At 31.9% G+C, this 23,335-nt stretch overlaps 3 protein-coding genes and 1 non-coding gene across 6 annotated transcripts in view; 2 read left to right on the forward strand and 2 right to left on the reverse strand.

The window, feature by feature from the left end:
• Window positions 1-4,052: 4,052 nt before the first annotated feature.
• LOC102583431 (sedoheptulose-1,7-bisphosphatase, chloroplastic) lies at window positions 4,053-7,250 on the forward strand. Its single transcript, XM_006355592.2, has 8 exons — window positions 4,053-4,272; window positions 4,624-4,743; window positions 4,837-5,022; window positions 5,636-5,717; window positions 5,929-6,150; window positions 6,233-6,333; window positions 6,494-6,565; window positions 6,689-7,250. The coding sequence occupies exons 1-8, from the start codon at window positions 4,150-4,152 to the stop codon at window positions 6,968-6,970; spliced, it is 1,188 nt and encodes a 395-aa protein (XP_006355654.1). The 5' UTR covers window positions 4,053-4,149; the 3' UTR covers window positions 6,971-7,250.
• A 412-nt stretch (window positions 7,251-7,662) lies between these two features.
• TRNAR-CCU (transfer RNA arginine (anticodon CCU)) lies at window positions 7,663-7,735 on the reverse strand. The gene has a single exon. It is a non-coding gene; the product is annotated as a tRNA-Arg (tRNA).
• A 7,286-nt stretch (window positions 7,736-15,021) lies between these two features.
• LOC102583764 (transcription factor DIVARICATA-like) lies at window positions 15,022-17,191 on the forward strand. Of its 3 annotated transcripts, none has more exons than XM_006355593.2 (4): window positions 15,022-15,262; window positions 15,438-15,502; window positions 15,853-16,293; window positions 16,549-17,191. In XM_006355593.2, the coding sequence occupies exons 3-4, from the start codon at window positions 15,905-15,907 to the stop codon at window positions 16,904-16,906; spliced, it is 747 nt and encodes a 248-aa protein (XP_006355655.1). In that variant the 5' UTR covers window positions 15,022-15,262; window positions 15,438-15,502; window positions 15,853-15,904; the 3' UTR covers window positions 16,907-17,191. The 3 variants fall into 3 exon arrangements, with proteins under 3 accessions (XP_006355655.1, XP_015167947.1, XP_015167948.1); XM_015312461.1 differs by having other exon boundaries at window positions 15,022-15,256; XM_015312462.1 differs by having other exon boundaries at window positions 15,022-15,191.
• A 2,879-nt stretch (window positions 17,192-20,070) lies between these two features.
• The window catches only part of LOC102584101 (coronatine-insensitive protein 1), an 8,398-nt gene continuing 5,133 nt past the window's right edge, over window positions 20,071-23,335 (reverse strand). The window contains exons 2-3 of the mRNA XM_006355594.2: window positions 21,836-22,340; window positions 20,071-21,128 (exon numbers count right to left, since the gene is read on the reverse strand). Of these exons, the coding sequence (XP_006355656.1) occupies window positions 20,307-21,128; window positions 21,836-22,340 (1,327 nt within the window). The 3' untranslated portion in view covers window positions 20,071-20,306. The remainder of the gene's footprint in view (window positions 21,129-21,835; window positions 22,341-23,335) is intronic.

The following is a 23,335-nucleotide window of genomic DNA, read 5'->3' on the forward strand; positions in this document are numbered from 1 at the left end:
AGAGTTGGTATTTCTTAAGGGATATGTTACATGTTAAAGTAAACACTTATTATGAACCGAAAGGAGTATTATAAGTAATTGACATGACCACTTTTGGGTATCTAGTTTTAGTTTTGGGTATGAGCAATTTAGATAAAAAAAAATTGTACAAGTGAAAATATATCGAAAATAAAAATTATTTGACAGATACGTGACAAGTGTCGAGAGGGTTATAGTAAACTAACATTTCTGTCAATGCCAATCAAAGCAAAGACTTGTTCGATCATCCGAGAATCATCTTCAAACCTGTCTTAATTAGATTATATAGCGCGATCTCAGAACAATTCATTCAGAATAATTCGAAATGCGCGAATAAAAAATGACTCATACACTGATTGAATTTTAAAATATTCAAAGCTTCATTAATAATCTTAACCATGTAAAGGATGAAATGGATGAGAACCACACAAGTTATTTCCGCTCGTCTTGTCCTATTATTTTTCTATTATATCCACCTTAATACATACATTATAATAGATACAATATTTCACTGAAACATAAATTTATTCGTTTTTAAATATGATATAATACTCCATATTCAATTTCATATGAATTAAAACATGCATTCTAATATAAATTTCTCAATAATTTAGAAATAAAACATACAAAAAGCAATATAATACACTGCTTTTGAAAACGTATGTTTATTTATACATGTAATTTCAACAAAAATAATAAAACGAATTGGAATTCAGAAAAAATAATAATAATATATATATATATATATATTAACGATGCATTTAAAGTTCAATTAGTTGAAGAGTTATATCCAGGCCCATACACGATTAATAGACCGATTACCAAACCTTGCAAATGAACCTATACAAGCAAAATTGCAAATGAACCTATAAAATTTGAGCTCTAAAAAAATTCATGGACATTTACATATAAAAAATATTTAAAAAATTCTAAATTTTCGTTTCATGACATATAAATTCTAAAAAAGTGGCGTCCGCCTTTCTAAATCAATGGTAAACATTAGTTGGTATTCACTAATGGATCCATAAAATTTGAGCTTAAACAAAGTCAATTACAAATTTTTTTATGGACTAATACATATGAAAAATCGAGATAATCCTGAATTCCAGGATCATGATACATAAACTCCAATAAAGCGACGTCCGTCTTTTTAAAACAATGAGAAACTTTAATAGGTATTTATTTCACCAATGGACCAAAATTTGTGCTCAAACAGAGTCAATTACACATATTCCAAAAAATTCATAGACTAATTAATACATATGAAAAATCAAAGATAATTCTGAATTCCAGTTTCGTGCCACATAATTCCAAAAAAAGCGATATATATCTTTCAAAAATAATAAATATCATTTAATAGGTCGTCACCAATGGACCCATAAAATTTGAGCTCAGACAGAGTCGGTCACACATATTTTAGAAAAATCATGAACTAATACATACGAAAAATTAATACAATCCTAAATTTCAATTTCATGACACATAAATTTCAAAAAAGCAACATTTGTCTTTCAAAAACAAAATATCATTAAATAGGCCGTCACCTATGGACCCACAAAATTTGAGCTCAAACTATTTCAATCACACAAATTTTAATGAACTTATGGAGTAATACACACAAAAATCGAGATAAAACTAAAGTCTTGTTTTGTGACACATACATAAACTCTAAAATAAGCAAGTCCGTCTTTAAAAAATAATGTGTATCATGTAATAGGTAATTACCATAGGACCCACAAAATTTGAGCTCAAATAGAATCGATCACACATTTTAAAAAATTCACGAACTAATACATATAAAAATTGAGATAATTCTAAATTCATATTTTTTGACAAATCTAACTCCCCAAAAAAAACAACGTTTGTTGATTGGTCTATCGGGTTGTGTTCTTGATCATCCATGGTTTATGATCATTAATTCGATAAATGCTTATTCACATTAGATATTTATATTAAACCAATTTAATATACAATGATTAGGTGATTTTTTTTTTTTTGGGGGTGGGGGGGATTTTTCGCAAAATAGCTACTATAATAAACCTAATTATACTCCATAGCTATAGTTTGCATATTTACGGGTTGTAGCTACAGTTTAAACTGTCTCGCTTGATTAATTCACGAGTTGTACAATTTACGGATACATTTGTATAATTGAGTTATTTTTGTATAAACTTGAAATAACAAATTTATGCAAACACAAACATCTAAACTTTAAACAATTATACAAATTATATTATACAAAATTGCATCATACAAAAGTTAAACAAATTATATTATATAAATTTTGAATTATCCCAACGTGTGAATTATACAAACTCGAAACCTCAACCCACGTAATTATCACTGAATGTTGGTCGCGAGTAGTAATTAACTAAAACTATAGCTATAATGACTGATTAACTAGTATATGTTTGCTTAATCATGTAATTTTCTCCTCTTTTTTTTGGTAATTATATAAAGATTACCTACACCTTTGGGCCTTTTTGTTATGAAATCTTGCTTAACTATTCAAGCCCATTGGACCATCTTGGCCCAATATTCACAATAAGAAAATAAAGGGAAAAAGGGTAAAAAAAAATGCCCTTAAACTATGTGAAAGGAACAAAAATGCCCTCCGTTTATAGTTTGACTTAGAAATGCCCTTACCGTCAATACTTTGGCTCAAAAATTCCCTCGTAGTCAATACTTTGGTTCATAAATGCCCCTATAGTTACAAAATGGTTCAAAAATGCCCTTTTTTGAATAAATATATTTTTTCCTTTCTAAACACATCTTCTTCCTAATTAAAATATTTAAAAGAACACTATTCATTTTATATTTTTTTCTGAATTGAAGTAAGATAAACAATAAGGGCATTTTTGGACCAAAATATTGACGACAAGGGCAATTTTGGACCAAACTACAAATGGAAGGCATTTTTGTTCCTTTCGCATAGTTTAAGGGCATTTTTGAGTCAAACTATAAACGGAGGGCATTTTTGTTCCTTTCACATAATTTAAAGGAATTTTTGACTGTTTTCCCAAAAATAAATGTTGATGAGTCTCCACAACTTGGTCGTCACATAGAGAACAAATTTCAGTATCCACTTGAATATGTAGCCTCATGTGATGATCCACCACATCATGAACGATTCATGAGTGAATTATCAAGTACCGCATGGTATGCTTAGTAGAAGTCTAAGTCTGTGTCACTCAAATGTCTATTCTTGGTCAAACAACCTTCTTTGCACAGCCTACAAAATAACAAACCTGTGCTTAGATTGAGTAGGTGTTCCTCATAACAAATTTGCAATCCTCGTTCTGCTTTTGTGACCCAACCTTTTTTTGTATGCTTAACCTTTAAATTGATGGTGTATAATATTATATAACGACGAGAAATAATACAATCTATCTAGTATTTATCAAAATAATAAAGTAAAACACAAATACAATGTAATACTATACATAACAACCCAATTAACAAGGTGTAAGGAGGTAGAGAGACATATATAGTCAGACATCTCAATAACAATCATTTTCTATATATTTAGCTATAAACGACCCAATATTTTTTTGAACTTGAATTTTCATATTATGTTATATTATTCTTTATAATAACATTTTGTTATCACAATTAAAAAATATCCGAACAAACAACAATAGTTAGTAGCTTGAATAGATGCTACACAAAAACTAAATTTCATTAAAAATTCTCAACTTTAATTACTTGAAACGAAGCTGACCCAAACAACGCGATTATCTAAAAGAAAAAAGAAAGCATGATAGGGTTATGTCAAGTTGCCAAATAGAAACAAAATGAAGAAAGGTCATTACTCAATAGAAACCATATCTCTTTAGTAACAAAGATATTTGAGTCACAAAATTATGAGTGATGGTCATTAATCTCACCCATACCCCCTTATATCAGCCTATCTATACAAATATCATCCATGTGGCAACATCTCATTAACTACTTATCTACTACCCCACCCCCACTCCCTTAGACCCCATGCCCCAAAAAAGTTAGAGGCTAAAACTAACTCAACTATAGCAACAACTTTGAGATAAAAAAAAAAAATCTTTCTTTTATATTTCTTCATTGTAGGATATTTTCCCCTCTCCACTCTCAAAATTCTTAATTTTAACACACAAAATGGAGACTAGTGTCACATGTTGTGCAAGAGCTACATCTCTTCTCCCAAATGTTTCTTCTCAACAATATTCAACTTCACTTGCAACTTCAAGATCCATTTCCCAGCCTTCATTCAACTCAAGGGTATGTCTTAATTAATTTTCATTTGATTTTCTTCATTTTTCTATACTAATTAAATAACTTTAGGAAACTATGATAATATTTTTTTTTTTAAATCATGGATATATATCATAAACTTGTACTTCTATACAAAGCATGTATTTGACATAGAACATAAATAGATGAGCTATAAGCAAGGGTGGAGCTATAAGATTCGGCAGAACCTAGTAGCTTTGGCCTAGACCTTATATTTGTGTTTAAAAGTATAAATAATTTATTCAGTACCAAGTAAGTATTCTTTTCAAGGATCCAGAACTCATAAATTTAAAATCCTGATTTCACTTCTGACTTAAGTATGACATGAGATTCTTGCAGAGTCTGAAATCAAGCTCATTATTTGGGGAATCATTGCGCGTTGCGCCTAAATCATCACTTAAGGTGTCTAGGACGAAAAATTCTTCCTTGGTGACAAAATGTGAGATTGGTGATAGCTTGGTAAGTTTGATCATGTTTGTTGATTAATCTTATTTAATGTAATTGTTATACAAGAAATTAATGAAAATGACTAGTTAATTGGTTTATTTATAGGAAGAATTTCTTTCAAAATCAACCTCAGATAAGGGGTTAATCAGGTTAATGATGTGTATGGGAGAAGCATTGAGAACAATTGCCTTCAAAGTCAGAACAGCTTCTTGTGGAGGAACTGCTTGTGTCAATTCTTTTGGTGATGAACAGCTTGCTGTCGATATGCTTGCTGATAAGCTTCTCTTTGAGGTACAAAACTATAGAGTGGCGGAGTCAGGATTTTTTTAAAAACATGCATGTATACACATTCGTAACGTGTGAGCAAAAACAATTTTTGAACCACCTTTGACATTATACTTGAAGCTTCTTTGTGTCGAGGGGATTCAACAGTTTATATATATACTAAAAGATTGTTTTTTACTTTACTTACAAAGTATAATTTATCGATAAAGGGATTTCAATCGAACCACCTTTAGTACATATAGCTCCACCCCATATGACAGAAGTAGCTTATGCCTATTGCTACTTGATAAAACTGATTCTCTACAATGTACGTTACTCCCTCTGTTTCAATTTGTTTGTCTTATTTTCCTTTCTACTTTCTAGTCCGTTCAAAAAAGAATGTCTCTTCTCTTTTTTGACAACTTTTTACTTCTAACTTTTCACCTGACATGTTTAAAACCACTGGATTAAAGGGGACATTTTGGTACATTCAACGTATCTTTAGTTTAAAATCACACGATTCAAAAAAATTCTTTACTCTCTCATGTCAAGGTCAAAACCAGACAAACAAATTGAAATAGTGGATGTAATTCTTATCTAAGTTTGACAAAAACTTGTTCTTTTGATTGTTGATGTTTAGGCCTTGACATATTCACACTTTTGCAAATATGCTTGTTCTGAGGAAGTTCCTGAGCTCCAAGACATGGGGGGCCCTGCTGAAGGTACTTGTTTGGTTATACACTAGAATTTTTCAAAGACGTCACCTATTTTTTCAAGTAAAATGCATGTCCAAACACAATATCAACTTTGAAATACCATTTTTCGACTTTAACTTCAAATATCACTCAATTCATGTCCTAACATCTGGTTAATTTTCCTTATAGAAACCTAAGGGTATAAAAGACACTGATGAATTCTATTTGTATCAAACAGGAGGATTTAGTGTTGCTTTTGATCCACTTGATGGTTCCAGTATCGTGGACACGAACTTCACAGTTGGAACCATCTTTGGTGTATGGCCCGGGGATAAGTTAACCGGGATCACAGGAAGAGAGCAAGTTGCAGCAGCTATGGGGATATTTGGACCGCGAACTACATATGTTCTTGCTCTTAAAGATGTTCCCGGGACTCATGAATTCCTCCTCCTTGATGAAGGTTTGACATACATTGATTTGTAATAATTTAGACTTTTTTTGCTACGAGTTGTCTCAATATCGATGTTCCTTTTTGTTCTTAGGAAAATGGCAACATGTTAAGGATACAACAGAAATCGGAGAAGGAAAAATGTTCTCCCCTGGAAATTTGAGAGCCACATTTGACAATCCTGATTACGCCAAGGTTTACTATCATTTCTCGTATTTTGTCTTCAATATCTGATATCTGTACTCGAACAAATTGCATTTCCTATACTTTTTCTGTTGTTGTTCCCTTTTCATATGCTTTCTAAGTTGCTACTAAAATGAAATTCCGAGTTCTGATTCTTGATTCTTGATGACAGCTGATCGATTACTATGTGAAGGAGAAATACACCTTGAGATACACCGGAGGAATGGTGCCTGATGTAAACCAGGTATTTGCAAATATGTGATCAAGGGCGGAGGCAGAGTGGTGCAACGGGGCATTGAACATTATACTAAATGATTCTTTTACATATATATATAAGTTGTTGAATTCCCTTCTCGATTTTTCACAGATCATTGTAAAGGAGAAAGGTATATTCACAAATGTGATATCTCCAACAGCTAAGGCGAAACTTAGATTGCTCTTTGAAGTGGCACCATTAGGATTCTTGATTGAAAAAGCTGGAGGTTACAGCAGCGATGGGAAACAATCCGTCCTTGACAAAGTGATCGTTAATCTTGATGACCGGACTCAAGTTGCTTATGGTTCCAAGAATGAGATTATCCGATTTGAAGAAACACTCTACGGATCATCAAGGCTTAAGGCTGGTGCACCAGTTGGTGCTGCTGTTTGAGGCTAGAGAATGCAGCAATCATATTGTTTGTTTGTTTTTTTCGCGCTTTCTTTCTAGAGCATCGCGAAAATGCTGTTCCATCAGGTTATAAAAGGGAGATAGGTTAAAGACAACAAGGTCTTGTTAAGAAATGGGAATTGGAACATTTTTTGTATATTGTTGTTTCTATTAACTGGTGATATGCTGGATTTCAGACATAAAAGGTAAAAAAAGACAAATAATTTGTAGTAGTATTATGTAAGATAAATTTATGTATTACAACTTGTCTGATTATGCTTCATCTCTATTCTAATCTAAAGTTGTCTCACTGTGCCTCGGAACAATCATAAAGTTGTCTCGATGTGATCTATAAGTTCATTATACTCAAACTCAGTTTTGTCTCGGTGGGCCTTGGAAATCATAAAGTTATCTCCATATGACCTATAAGTTCACAGTTTTGTGGGCCTCGGAAATCATAAAATTGTCTCGGTGTGAACTGTGACATATAAGTTTACGATTTCAACAATCATAAAGTTGTCTCGATTTGACCTATAAGTTCATTATACTCGAAAATCATAAAGTTGTCTCCATATGACCTATAAGTTCACGATTTCGACAATCATAAAGTTGTCTCGATGTGACCTGTAAGTTCATTATACTTGAAAATCATAAAATTGTCTCGGTGTGACGTGGGAAAAAAAGATATGTATAGTCGCGCCAGGTAGGGGTCGAACCTACGACTTTCTGCTTAGGAAACAGACGCTCTATCCACTGAGCTACAGGCGCTTTTGTTTTCCTTGTTTCGTATTTTTAAATCTGCTACGTACTTTTTCACATAAATATATATAAATAATTTAATATCTAATTGATTGGAGTAAAATGACTATGAAAACTAAATTTAATAACAAATATTATGAGTTCTGATTTTAGCTGAAGTCTAATTTTAATATTAGGACATATTTAATAGCAAATTTATCAATATAAATGCGTCGTTTGCGCAAAAGTTATTTCTTTTAAACAAATTTGTATCTGAGCTTCTAACTCCACCCTTCGAGCATTATTTCTAAGATTTGGGAGAATACTTACAAGCATACAAACATTTTGAGAGCGGGCAAAATTCATACAAACGTTGATAAGAAGATTTCTCCTTTATAATTTATTTGGTCAAATATAATACTCCCTCCGTCCATTTTACTTGTCCATATATTATTAATTACACTCCTTAAAGAGCAACAAATAAAATGATGATTTTATTATGTCAACTTTAGTTATTAGAAATTATCTAAATTCAAAATCAATCAAACATACTTTTAAGTTTTTATTTTAAAAAAAAAACGTCCGGAAGTCATTTCATCAAATAATCATGAGCTATCACACATGAATTTTTTTTTAAATCGCACGAATCCTATAAAATGACTCCTAAATGTACACAAATGTCGCAGATCATGGTGAGGCTATACGTATTGCTCCCCCAACTCATTACAGAGGGTCTCGTAAAAATTTTACAAAAAAATCTTTCGAAAGCCATTTTCACCAAATATTCATAGGTTAACACACGAAAAATTGAAAAAATCACCTAATTCCTATAAATTGACTCATAAATGCCCATAAATTTCACAGATCATGGTGAGGCTATACGTACTGCTCCCCAAAATCCTTACAGAGGGTCTCGTAAAGTTTTTTCAAAAAAATCTTCTAGAAGCCTTTTCACCAAATATTCATAGGCCACACATGAAAATTGAAAAATCACTGAATTCCTATAAAATGACTCCTAAATGCCCAAAAATATTGTGGATCATGGTAAGGCTATACGTACTGCTCCCCAAACTACTTACGAAGGGTCTTGTAAAGTTTTTTTTTTTAAATCGCTCGGACGTCATTTTACCAAATATTCATGAGCTAAAACACATGAAAAATTGAAAAAATCATTCAATTCCTATAGAATGACTCCTAAATGCCTAAAACTGTCGTGGATCATGGTGATGTTATACGTATTGCTCTCCCAACTCCTTACAGAGAGTCTCATAAAGTTTTTTTCAAAATAATTGTCCGAAAGATATTTCACCATATATTCATGGGCTAACATACATAAGAAATTGAAAAAAACAACAACTCTTAAATGTAAAAAAATGTCGCGGATCATGGTGAGGCTATACATACTGCTCTACCAACTCGTGTCGGATGGTCTCTTAAACTTTTTTCAAAAAAATCTCCCGAAAGCCCTTTCACCAAATATTTATGAGCTAAGACACACGAAAAATTGTAAAATTCGCCTTATTTCTATAAAATGACTCCTAAAAACCCAAAAATATCACGGGTCATGGTGAGCCTATACATACTTCTCCCCCAACTCCTTACGCAGGGTCTCATAAAGTTTGTTCTAAAAAATCACCCCGAAGCCACAATTCCTTGAAGTCCCCAACTCAATAATCAATAACAATGATAAAATAGGTATGAAATGATAAATTATTTCATATTTTTTAAAATTAAATAAATATATATATTTATTTTTAGTATACTAGACAAATAAATAAAAAATTATATAGGGATGCAGAAAACATAGAGCTTTCCCATTGAAATGGTACTTGCATCATAAAGTTTTAACAATCAAAGACATCCCTCCTTTATGTATGAAAAAAGAAGAAGAAGTGTACTTCCTTTTTCTTAAATTTTTGTTAAGATTAAAAGTATTGTCTACATAATGGGGGTCTTTAAAAATTAAATATCTTTTTTGGATTAAGGCTTTTGCTCGAAAATATTATGAGTTTAAGTTATATATATGTGTTCGTACAAAAACCTTTAAACTATTTGTGTAATTTTAATATGTTATATTAAATTTATTTTTCAAGTTTTGATATTGTGTTTGTTATGAGTGGACAACGGTTATATATTATTGCAAAGTAACTTAATTTGATGGTATAATAAAATTAGAAAAAATATTATGAAATAGTCTGAATTTAACCTCCATTAATAATTAGGATAAAATATATTCATGTTTATTTGATGAAATCTTTTTAAAACATAGGCCTTTTCTACAAAAGAAAGTAGTATTAAATTTCCCCTAGTACGGTGTGAAATGATCTTCCTTTTTTTGTTGATGCGTTTTCTTTTTTTCTTTAACAAATTATTTGCTTTACTTTTTGTGGTTTATCATATCATATTCATTATGAATAATTATGTTATTGAAAGTAAGTAATTTATGTATTGTTTGGTAAAGTGAGTAAGAATAGTATTTAATATGGTGTATTAATAATAATGAAATTAGTCATATCGATTATCGAGAGTATTTCTTAGTCACTATTTTTTTTAGGGAAAATTGTATGAAATAACAAACTATTAATTCAAATTAAATGTTATAGCCATAGTTTATTTTAATTGTAATTCGCAGCAAACATCCCCTTTTTTTGCCATCTGATTCGGTATACAATTAGCCATTTTATACATTTCGGTATAAAATGTATAAAATTTGTTTGTGTTTGTGTAACACGAGAGAAAAGTGTATATACAAATACAAATACATATATTTTTGTCTTATACACTTATAATTATACAAATACAATCTTATTATCCAAATTTACAATGTATAAATGAATTTATACAAAACTGAATAATTTGTATAAAAATTGGATGTTTGTAGCGAATTATACAAATCAAAAGCTCCATAGCAAACATAAAATTTACTATGGAGCGCAATTATGCAAACTATAGCTATAACATGATACAAATATGATTTTTATGTTTCCTATATGTGAAAGTTGCTCCTTTTTTTTTTTTTATGTATTCAAGGACAATTATGTATTTAACCATACTTATTCATATTATAAAAGTAGCTATATTATTAATTATATCCTCTATACATGTATAAATCAAACAAGATATTAAATAATATCAAATAAAAAATATATGTATATATATTATTTTCAGCCTCGTAAAATTTCAAATTATATAATCAATGCATAATTGGCGATACCACTTGAGATAAGAACTTTTTCTACTAGTCATAAAAGAAATTAAAAAACGGAAATTTTTTCAAAATGTCAATATTCTTAACATTTAATAGGATTTATTGTCAACACTTTCAATATTTAGTAAAAATGTCAAAAAAATAGTTTATTATGTATCTTATTTAAGTTTTATTATTTGTTTTAATTGAAAGAAAACAATTGGTAAATAAAAGAAAGGAGAAATTTAAGGGAGAGAATAATTTTTAAAAAGAACAATCGCTTAAAAGTCTCATCAGTTACAAAATCAAAACTAAATACTTCTTGGGCGACCCCATTGTTGATCAATTTTCTCATTATCGATATTCAAGATTCAATTGAAAATACTCAATCTCTGATGAATTTATTTTGATTAAAATCTATTTTTTCCTGTTTGGTAAGATAGATTTGAACGAAATAAGACAAAAAAAATTGTTGACAAGCAGCTTTGGAGAAGGATTTTTCTGCTGGGAATTCGATAAAATTGGTGGAATACAAATTGGACCAGGTATTAGTTAATTGCTTCATCCTTAATCTGTTTCTAATTGATTATAATTTTGATATGAATTTTTTTACATATTTGTAAACTGTATCTATTTTCATTGTAAATTGTATGTATTATGAACAACGTATGAATAATTAGTTTTGGTGAATTCGTTGATTTTTTTTCTTGTTGAATACGAAAATAATAATGAATTGTTTGAAGACATGCTTTTTTCATTGGCTGTTTGTTTTTAGTTTTTTGAATCAAATTGTATCCCTACGGAAAACAAATTGGAGCATGTACAATTTTTTACGACAATTATACTGTATTTTCGTTTATTTATTTGGTTCTTTGTTTTCTGTTTATTGAACTACATTGTATCCCTTATTGAAAAGGATATGATCAATGTAATGTAGTACCTGATAAATTGTAGTAAATCGTACAGTGAGCTATATGGGAAGAAGAACAAGAATTCTTGTAGTACCTATGGATGTAAGGGGCATAATAAGCGGCCATGCAGGAATGGACCACGCACTGAATAGTTAGATATGTTTGTATTTTTTTGAAAGGTGTTGGATAATTTTGTTTGTCCTTATTTTTATGTAATTGATGTTTTGATCATCTTTAATGAATATTATATTTCGAAATGTATTCAGATGCCAGTTTGTATTTGTCATTTAGTATGTATTCGTTTTAATATATTACTTCAAACTGTCCTTGTGTAATTGACTTGCTTTTCTGGAAGTAATAGTGGATACAACTATATTGATCTGATAAGTCTTTAATTTATAAAATGCAAGGTATATAATTACGAAAACTAAATACAAGATGATCAAGACGAAATACAAAATTGTTCAAGTTCAGTATATGTAAAATGAATACAAAAAGTAAACTAACATCTGGTAATTAAAATACAAAAAAAAAACTATTGAGAAACAACTATGATGAATAGAGATTGAATGAACATTAACACATACTACAATTTGATAATTTAGGTAAACTCATTATGACTTCAAATTTTAATTAAGATTGTATATGAATAATCGTGGCAACACAAATTGTATCCGTATTTGAAAGATCGCTAATGAATTCGACCTATCTTAGTGTATTTGAAAGCATAACCATTTGTATTTGAATTCTCTATTGAGAAATACAACATATGCAATCAATGAAATACAATAACATGTATCAAAATTTTTTAATGATAAATCAACACTTCATAAGATCAAAATGATGACTTTGCAGAATAAACTGCTACAAAAAATTTAATGTATAATAGACAAAATAGTTTAGAATAAAGAAAAATCAACCATACTACAAACTATTGTATTTCAATTGTTTCACTATCATCACGAACTATCTGAGGCATGTTATGCTTTGGGGACACTTCTATCACTAATGGATCTGGCATCATTCTTTTGTTGGCCATCGTTTCAAAGAAGTGCAGCGTATCTTGACCTTAAAAACATTACATCGAAGTTACCGGCTGAATTTCCTTGTCCATAAGACAACCACTCGGCATAAACAAGCATATAAATACCGCAATCCCTACATACAGTAAGAGAAGAGAAAATAAAAATTCAAATACATAAATAAATGTGAATACTAAATTCAAAATAATACACCAACTAAATTCAAAATAACAGTGGGTAGATTTTTGCAGGCAAAAGCAGTTCCCTGCATAAACGAGTTTTGTAAGAAAAAACACATAACTTGGCAAGCATATAAATAAAAAACGTATGTCATAGTGTAACTTAGAAACCATATCACATAAATATAAATTTATACCACAATGTAACTTATAATCCACACCAGACAGCTACAATAATTATTATGATCTAATGAAGACACCAAATATGTCATACTGAATAGAATCTGAAAAATCATCACTGTTTGTTTAAAATGAATACAAATGTATAAAGTTAATATGTATCTTAACTTGAATGGATACAAACAACACTCTTGCAATGTCCATAACTAGAAAATGATACACAAAGTATAATGAATACAAACACATGTAAATACAGTAACTTGTAAAGCTCATAACACAACTACAACAAATATGCCATATTGAATACAAAACAATCAAATAATAAGGAGTGAATATAATCTGAAATATTATCCCTATTTATTTTAAAGGAATACAAATGTATAAGTTAATATGTATCTTTACTTAATTGGATACAAACAACAATCTCACAATGTCCATAACTAGAAAATCATATACAGAGCATAATGAATACAAAAACCTATAAGTACAGTAACTTATAAAATCACACAACACAAATACAATAAATATACCATGATGAATACAAAACCATCCAATAAGAATCCATTAATACAATCTGAAATAGCATCACTATCTAAAGTATAAAAATATCATTAATTTACTAAATACATACCAATATACATACCTAGAAAAGGATGATTCCAAATATGTGATATTTTATCAAAACTAACAAAATATTCACAAATACAAAAATAAAATAAAATTGGGAATACAATAAACAACTCTGTTCTAAATTTGAAGAAGGTTTTGCACACTGATTGGGTCCTGTAAATGTTTCGATCGTCTCTTCCATCATTTCAGCAGCGGATCCTACATTATCCGCTATTTCTTGAGTAATACGTAGATTAAATGATGGAAAATCGCTAGAAAATTGTTGATTAAGTTGGATACCTCTAGTAATTCTCTTAGATTCTGCCATTGGAGAGTGATTTAAAGTTTATCAAATCCTAAACATGATTTCAACTACAGACAACAATTTTGAATGATTTAAATAAAAATAAAATCATAAAACAAATCTTAAAAAACGGATAAAGATGCATACCTTAATCAAATGGATTGTGTGAATATCTTTATAAAATATATTTTTCAATTTCTAAAATAAAAAAGAAAAAAACCAAAAAAGAAGGAAGAGACAGAGGCGGGCATTGAAATGGAGAAGAATTGAAAGATGCAAAAATATGAGAGACAGAAAATATTCCCTTTTTTTTAAAACATATGAGAAAGAATTAATTGGAAAATGTGTAATTAAGGTGAGATAAAATAGGAAGTAAATTAGGATACACAATCTTTTCTAAAATAATGACATTTTGACATTTTGACTAATATTTATAAAGTATGGAGATTTTTACTAATTAAGTTAGATTTTTTGACTAGTTTGCTAATTTTCCTTTAAAAAATGTTGTCCCCATAAAGAAAAAAAAAGTGGATTATTTTTGTAATGCTTTTCACTAATATAAAAGTGATTATGATAATCAACATGGGTTGTTAAAAGACGATTGAGATCCTTTCATCTTAATTAAAGTTTCAAATTTTTGAACATGTAATTGAGACTATTGTATAGTCTCCAAAAATGAATCTTGCAACGTGTAAATTCGAAGTAAAAAAAAAAGTGAGTGTGATTTTTTAGACCACACTTTAGTAGCAGTCACACTAATCCTGAAAGACCAACAAGTAGAATAATTGCACACAAACATGTAACATGTATTAGTTAAATAAAAGAAATTCTTATCCAATCATTAATTGACAACTCGGTGTCACCTGTTGTCTTTTTTTTATTATATATATTTGCTCAACTCTCCTTTTCTTCCTAAAAAACAAAATATACTCCTATACATCTAGAAAGATTGGAAAATTAAACAGATAGAACTTTCTTTTTATGATGATGATTTTAAGTCAGATCATTTTGGAGAGTTTATCAGAAATAGTCTTTCTGTCTTGACTCTTGAGGGATAAGGTCTTCGTAAACACTATCATCATCAGACTCGACTTGTATGTTATTATTGTATTCAGTCATCTATATGGTCTTAATTCATTCAATCATTGTCTATTGTTCAGTTAAGGTTTGTTTCCCCTGTTTTTTTTTTTTAATTAAAAAAGAAAAATTGATACTTGTTTTTATCTTCATTTCTTGGAAATTTTTCTCACTATTTTGGCCAATAATTGGAACCTTTTTGTTTGATCTGTGTTATTTTTGCTTAATTTGTAATCTTTTTTCTCTACTCTTGCTGTTTGTAGGTTTATAGAATTGATCAAGAAGTACTCCTCGCGATTCTGATCCAGAGTATGTTCCTATCCACCGAGTAAGTAACTAACTATCCAGAACGAAGTAATCTAGAAATCTTAGTAGCTCAGTTGGTTGACGGCTACCTTAATATGATTATGATCTAGAGTACGTTCTTATCCACCGAGTAAGTAAATAACTATCGAGAACGAAGTGATCTTTTACTAGAGATCTTAGTAGCTCAGTTGGTTGACTATTGAACTGGTTGGCTATTTGAACTTTTACCTTGTTGATGAGAGTTCGATTTCCCATTTTGTAATCTCCTTCCCCTGCCCGGGGTGAGAAAAAAAAAAATATTTTACTTGATTTTTGCTTAGGTTTTAAATTTCTCCTTTATGAAAATCCACTAAATCATTGTAAAATTGACAGGAAGATTATAGTCTTTTAAGTTTCAAGAAAATTGAGGATTCTTGATTTGGATATGGAAACTTTATATCCAACTTCTTTTGTACCAAATTCAAATTGGATTATGCAACAGAGTAAGAGTAATACAGAATGGACTAAAGAAGAGAACAAGAGATTTGAAAGTGCTCTTGCAATATACGACGAGACTACACCAAATCGATGGTCTAAAGTAGCAGAAATTATCCCTGGGAAATCAGTTCTTGATGTGATAATGCAGTATAAAGAATTAGTTGCAGATGTTAGTGACATAGAAGCTGGATTACCCCCAAATACGAAGCGTGGTTTCACGTCTTCTTTTGCGTTGGAATTTGTTGATCATTGTAAGATTCAAACGTTTAGTAAGAGAGGCAAGTCTTATGATCACAAAAGAAAGAGAGGTGTACCATGGACAGAGGAAGAACACAGGTTCATACAATTCATAAGTATTTTTTTTATTTTTTTTATGTTTGTTCAATGAACTTAATTAGTAGTGATCAGTTATGTTGCTCGAACTCTTAGAAATGATGCCACACTTGTAAAGAATTACTTTTGAAGGATCTGACATGCACGTGTTTACATTTTGGAAGAATCGGAGCAACATAAGTGATCAACACACAACATTTTCTATTTATCCTCTGACTTGATCTTGATGTTAACATTAGTGTTGTTGTTGCATTATAGGCGATTTTTAATGGGGTTAGAGAAATATGGAAAAGGAGATTGGAGAAACATATCGAGGAATTTCGTGATCTCTAAAACTCCAACACAAGTGGCTAGTCATGCTCAGAAGTACTACTTGAGGCAACTTTCAAGGGAGAAAGAGAGGAAGAGACCTAGCATTCACGACATCACCACCGTTCATCTCACAAACGATGAGTTTCTCAACAACAACAACAACAACAATAACAAGAAATCGATGTGTGAAGAGAGGTTGTATATGTCCTCATTGCATAGATCAACAAGCACAACAGACGTACTAATCGGATGTTGGAACAACTCAATCGATGAAGACCTGATGGCATTTGGTCAATTTGTGTGACAACTCAACTCTTTAGAACCAGAACAATAGACTGATTGATTGTGGTCAGGTCAGAGCCCTCTATCGTTCGTTGAAGGATGTTGAACTAATGATGTTATTCGCAACTCCATCGTTGATCAATTGAGATTTGAAAAAAAAATGTCAATCTTGGATTTTTGTTTTCAATCTTGGTGTATTAATGTAAATCAAAGTTTAATTAGTTTGGTTTTGTGCCTAGTTTCTTTATTGTGCTTTCAAACTTCACACATTTAAATCTTCAATCAAATTCTCCTCAATTCATCTCTTCTTTCATCCCATCATATTATTTACTGTTGATATTGTTCTCTTTTTAATTGTTTTCAGCATACCTTCTTTGCTACTGTATTTACTTTAACATACTTGATTTTTGATAAGGGTCTATCGGAAACAGTTTTTCTATCTTCACGAGGTAGAGGTAATTACTTTAACATACTCCCTCTGTCCCATTTTATATGTCATCCCTTTCTATAAATAGTTGGTCCATAATACTTGTCATTTCATAAAATCAATGCATAAATTAGCATATTGTTCCTTTTTTTATCCTTGTGAGTTATTAGCATTGAAAACATACATTTGACCAACTTAGAAAAGTTAAGTAAATGATTCATGTTCATTGGTTAAATTAATTAATCAAAATAAATTAATTCGTATTCATTAATTGAAAACTTGAGTTCCAAAAAAATTAAATAAGGGTAGAAGGGTAAAATTACATCATTTCTTAATGCAAGTGCAAAGTAAAAATGTGACATATAAAATGGGACGGAGGAAGTACTTGATTTTTTATAATGGTCTATCGAAAACAATATCTCCACCTTTACGAAATAGAGATAAGAATGCATACACTACCCTCTTCAGATTCCACTTGTAAAATTACTCTGTTTGTATTATTGTTGTATTGTTTCATCTTATCAAGAATAGATGATGTCTCTTTTGCATTCCATTAGTGAACTAGTGTACTGACGATTACTTGGGCCCAACTCCCAAGGGTTTCATACATAGCCAATAGGTGTACCACTTTTACATTAGTGGCTTAGTGCATAGTATTTTTTTCCTTTTACATAAAGGAAAAGTGAACCTTTGTTAAAGAAAACTATCTTTGCGTTTAATTCAATTTCAAAAATTAGTTCATAAAATTAAAATTGCATGATTATATAACGAGACCAATTGCTCATTCTACAAACGATGTAGGACTACTAACAACCTTGTCTCGTTTGTGCATGCATGCACCAAGTTTTTTCTTTTATTTTTTAAAGTGTTCAGCTTTTGTGCATCGATAAAACACAATTTCTATACGCTATAGGATTATTCCGTAGTATTTCTAATCTGGTAATGTAAAAAAGCTAGTTAACTAATCAAATTTACTGTTTATTCTATATACATATATTATATATGAAGTATATATGTATTACTTTTTCAAAACGATATACATAAATTATTATCTGAGACAGATTTGGCTTATTTAGGCTGTGTCATTTAGCACTATTTGATAAATCTGATTGGGAGGTGGTTCCTTTTCTTGTTCTTTTTTTTTCTTCTCAATTTTTGGTTTTTTTTTCTCTTTTTTTGGATTGAGATGAGGGGAATTTGATAAAAAAGAAAAACACATGCAATTTGGCCAAGTTGTCTGATTTTTTATCCTCAGTTCATTTGCTTACCTATTTCCAGCTGGTGCTTACAATACTGCTGAGTCTGCATTCCACTTATTTCAGAATCCTTCCTAACTCAAATAGTATATACGTGAAAAGGTTTGATATACCCCTCAATTTTGTTATTTAGAGATGACATAGCCTTCGTTATAAAAATGACTCATATATATCTCTATTGTTACACAAATGACTCACATATCCATGTGGGTATACTTTTAAGGAAAATTTACCTAAATACACCACGTATTTTACCATATTCTCTAAAATTTCCTACCATTTGAAAAAATTACAAAAATCTCTACTCTCTCCTATTCTCGGATACATCACTCTTACGCAATGTATCGGGTGTTTCTTGTATCAACAAAGATAATGTATCAAGATGCGATGTATCGAGACATTGAGTGATATATCGTGACAAGTGTGTCATGTATCAACAAAGATAATGTATGGGGATGCGATGTATCAGACATTAAGTGATGTATCCAAAATCGAGACGAGATGTATTGGGACATTGAATGATGTATCTGAAATCGAGATGCAATGTATCGAGACGTTGAATGATGTATCGAGATGTTGAGTGATATATCTAAAATCCTTAAATTTTAAGAGCTATTAGAAAAAATTTCCTACTCTTTTTCAAATTACAAAAATCTCAGTGTTAAGAACCAATTACATTATTTCCCTACTCTTTTTCAAATTACAAAAATCTCATAGGGTTAAGAGCTAATTACATAATTTCCCTACTTTTTTTCAAATTACAAAAGTCCGTTAAAACTTATGAATTTCGAGTACATCACTTGACTCTGAATACACAGGGGAGGGATGTATCCAAGAGGGTATAGGACATCCAGATATATAGGGAAAAGAAGTATCAACAAGGGGGGAAGGATGTATTAGCGAGAGGGGATTTTTGAAAAAAAATTAAATGGTAGAGAATTTTTAGAATTATGGTGAAATAAGATGTGTATTTAGGTAATTTTTCCTTTTCTAAATTCTAACGTTTTTTAAGGTAACAAGGCATCACTCATAACTGAGATTCACTTCTTCCCTTTTAGACGAAGAGTAGTCAACATTATCATAGCCAATATAGTCCCACAATATTGATCTGGAGAGAGTAGTGTGTACGTAGACCTAACCGCTTTGAGAGGTAGAGGGGCTGACAAAGTCTACTCTAGTGAAAATCATATTAGAAGACACAAATATTTTCCTTCTCTCTGCAGTGTTCAATCAAATAGAAGAAAAAACAGTAAAACACTTCGAATAAGAACACTTGATTCTATCTCCACTGGTTAAAAAACAAGCAGAAGCAGAGAACTAAATAGAACTACCAAATGGTTTCATCGTTTATCATAGGCTTTGATCTCTAGCCTTAAAATCAAACAGCAACAACATGCCCAGTGTAATCCCACAAGAGAGGTCTGAGAAGGTAGACCTTACCCCTACCTTAAAATCGAACAAGTGAAGACCAAATGTTAGTTTAACCCAAAGCACAGAACAAGATGAGATCAGGGGGATTAGGAATGTAGATCACCAAATGTTACATTACAGATAACACAAGGAAAGCAAATTTATTACAGAATGCATGTCTACAAGACAAGATCAAAATCAATGTGGAAAAGACTCTCATCAAGGAAAAAAAGGAGGAAAAGAAGAGGCATACATATGGACAAGACACCTAAAAAGGAAGCAAATAAACCTCGAACAACTTCACTCAAGGAAAAGTTATATTTACAAACCTATTCAGCGAGAAGGTAAGTTGGGTCCAAAGGCTTGACAGTGTCTGGAAAATCTGTTCTTTGTCCGGCAAGGGAATAGTAGGCAAGTATATGGGCTGGATGCTCGGAGACTACAGTTTCTGCATTATTTCCATCGTTGGCAATAACTCGTCTTGCAGGAATCAATTCAATATTCCAGAATGGGCGAGCCATCGCTAAGAGATCACGACCAGCTGAAGATGCCCTGTATCCTTGTACCCACAGGTACCTTAACGATTTTAGCTGCAAGGTAGCCAAAGCTAATGCACGTTCACTGAAACAGCAGCCTCTCACTTCTAGCTTTTGCAGGCTCGGACATCCTTTAGAGAACTCCAGAAGGCCATGATCAGATTCCCCAACATATCCCAGAAGCATCCATCTCACGTTTGGGCTGTATTTCCCGACATAACTGAGACCTACATCAGTAAGGCCCCCAGGCCGGACATAGAGGGCAAATCTTCTAAGATTATGGCAACCTCTTAGTAATGCACGGACACCATTATCAAGTGGCAGATCTGTTATTCTAATTTCTCGGTCAAGCAAAACCAGCCGAAAATCACTCAAATTTTTCAGATATGTACCAATAACTTCCAAAGCTTCATTAGTAATATCTGACACATAAACAGCCATGTATTCTAGTTCAAGACATCCCTTTGCCAAATCAATCAATCCTCTGTGTGTAACCGCACCTTCTTCATCCTCCATCTCCTGATCATCAGCTCCTCTCTCAATCCTGAGCCGCTTTAACCTCTTACAGTACTGGCCAAGCACTTCCAATCCTCTATCCCCGACAACATTCCTTGTCTGTTTCAAACATGATAGCAGAAAGAAAACTGAATTAGGTTATAAGCTTCAGAGAAATCTTTTCCTCTCATCTACTAATCTTCTGTTCACTCAAAAGTTCTGGAGTGGTATCTTTCAGATGGAGAAACAAAAATTAGCAACTATACATGAATGCTCTCTATAGAATCAGTCATTTCCATGCGTTGAAGTATCAAGTTAGGGTATATATCAAATTATACAAGGTTTAAAAATACAGCTTGCCAAGCATAAAAACTTCGACACATGTTCCACTGAAAAATATTTTTTTTGTTAATGATAAGAAATGGACATTGAGCTTGACTCATCCTCAAAAGCTAACTCGGGGGAGAAGTGCCCAGACCAATTACCTATCCAACTACTTGATGTGGGACTTCTAACGCTCCCAAGCATGCCCAGACCTAGTTAACTGGAGCATGGACTCTATAATATGGAGGTCCAACATCGGTGAACAAAGAATTGGGATGGGCTTGACTCTGATACTATGATAAAGAAATTACCCATGCCAACACTGATGTGGGACTTATAACCGTTAATTACATCAAACGCTCAATTTCTGATATCAAAGTGATGCACTCACAACAAAAACAGTGTGAGTGTTGGTGTTATGCACCAATATAATTGAGCCCATTAAATATAAAATTGATATTGACATAAAGAAAAGAGGGTGAGAAAAGCTTCGAAGATTTAACCTCAAGAATTTCCAAGTTGGGACACCTTTGCAGTAAGAAACAGTGGGCTGCTGTGTCAAGAAGTGCATAAAGAAGATCCAATTTCCTCAGACGAGACGCAATAGGAAAGAGAATGGACATCTCATTTTTCCCTAAGTATGTCAAGCCCAATTGGCATAATCTTGGAGGGAAAACTAGTGCGGCATATTTTCCCGATTGCTCATTATAGCCATTTTCAACAAGTTCTGGTTGGTCATTAAATGCGCCACCACCAAACTCCTCCAATGCAGCCGCAGCTCTAAAGAAGCCAAGAAGATTCGTAATTTCACACTCGCTAATTTTCATAGAGACAAGAGATTTACAATTTCTTGCTATCAATTCAAGATCTTCAGCCCTAACTTGCAGAAGATCCGTCATGTAAAAGTTCAAATTCTCAAGAACAGTGTTGTTCGATGCTAGTTCATGTGCCCATTCTCCATCTTTCTCAATTATATAACTCTCTTCCATTAACAAAGTTCTTAAGTTCCTGCAGGACACAGACTACATGAGAACCCATAGAGACAAAACAGGCAACAGAATTCAATCGACTACTCAATTGTATTAAAACTTCCCAAAAAGATACTTTTGAGCAATACAAAAACATAGCGAGTTGTGCAAGCGATTAAAAATGTCTTATATATTATAAATAATGCGCAGAAGCATTGACTTTATCAGAACCCTATCATGTCATATGAGTCCCATATAAGAGATTGTTCAGTGTAGCAACTTCAACATCAATCAAGCTCAATTATCAAGACCAACTTCCAATCAACTAAACAGTAATATAGGTTCATCACACACTACACTGCAGTGGTAATGGCAAAGTCACCATAGGACAATTAACCAAGTTAGGCCTACAGCTTCACCAGAATAACATTGAGATCACTTGATCTACAAGACAAAAACAGGGGACTTTTTTCACATTCATCAGCTTTACCTTTCAGCATGATCTGTAACATCTGACCAGTTGTCTCTAACCATATTTTTTAATAACCAGTTGTCGCCACCTTACAAGCTGACATCTAGTGAACACTTGTACACGTCTATACCTTAGAGGATAACATGCTTAGTACCCCTTGTGTAAGTCGACTCTAATGATCAACAACAACAACATGCCCAGTGAGATCCCACTAGGTGGGGTCTGGGGAGGGTAAATTGTACGCAGACCTTGCCACTACCTCGTGGAGGTAGAGAGGCTGTTTCCGGGAGACCCTCAGCTCAAGAACAACAAATCTAAGTGACAGGAGAGATATAAATAAAACATAACAGCCAATACAAACGATAGCGTATAATCAACAAATGAGACAGTAACAACAAGAAAGTAATGCGATGCGTGAAACGCAGTAAACAACATAAGGCTATGTCTACTCCAAATGCTAACAACCCATACCCTTGCAAGGGAAGACAACACGCTAGCCCTACTAACCTACAACCTTAATACGAGACCTCCACTCCTTCCTATCTAGAGTCATGTCCTCGGTA

The sequence above is a fragment of the Solanum tuberosum genome, unplaced genomic scaffold (assembly GCF_000226075.1).
Source record: "Solanum tuberosum cultivar DM 1-3 516 R44 unplaced genomic scaffold, SolTub_3.0 scf00202, whole genome shotgun sequence".
Lineage (NCBI taxonomy): Eukaryota > Viridiplantae > Streptophyta > Magnoliopsida > Solanales > Solanaceae > Solanum > Solanum tuberosum.

Coding starts and splice junctions, on each gene's coding strand:
- LOC102583431 (XM_006355592.2), top strand. CDS start 4,150: ATGGAGACTAGTGTCACATGTTGTGCAAGAGCTACATCTCTTCTCCCA. Junction 6,151..6,232: donor ATTCCTCCTCCTTGATGAAG/GTTTGACATACA, acceptor TTTTGTTCTTAG/GAAAATGGCAACATGTTAAG. Junction 6,566..6,688: donor TGGTGCCTGATGTAAACCAG/GTATTTGCAAAT, acceptor GATTTTTCACAG/ATCATTGTAAAGGAGAAAGG.
- LOC102583764 (XM_006355593.2), top strand. CDS start 15,905: ATGGAAACTTTATATCCAACTTCTTTTGTACCAAATTCAAATTGGATT. Junction 16,294..16,548: donor TGGACAGAGGAAGAACACAG/GTTCATACAATT, acceptor GTTGCATTATAG/GCGATTTTTAATGGGGTTAG.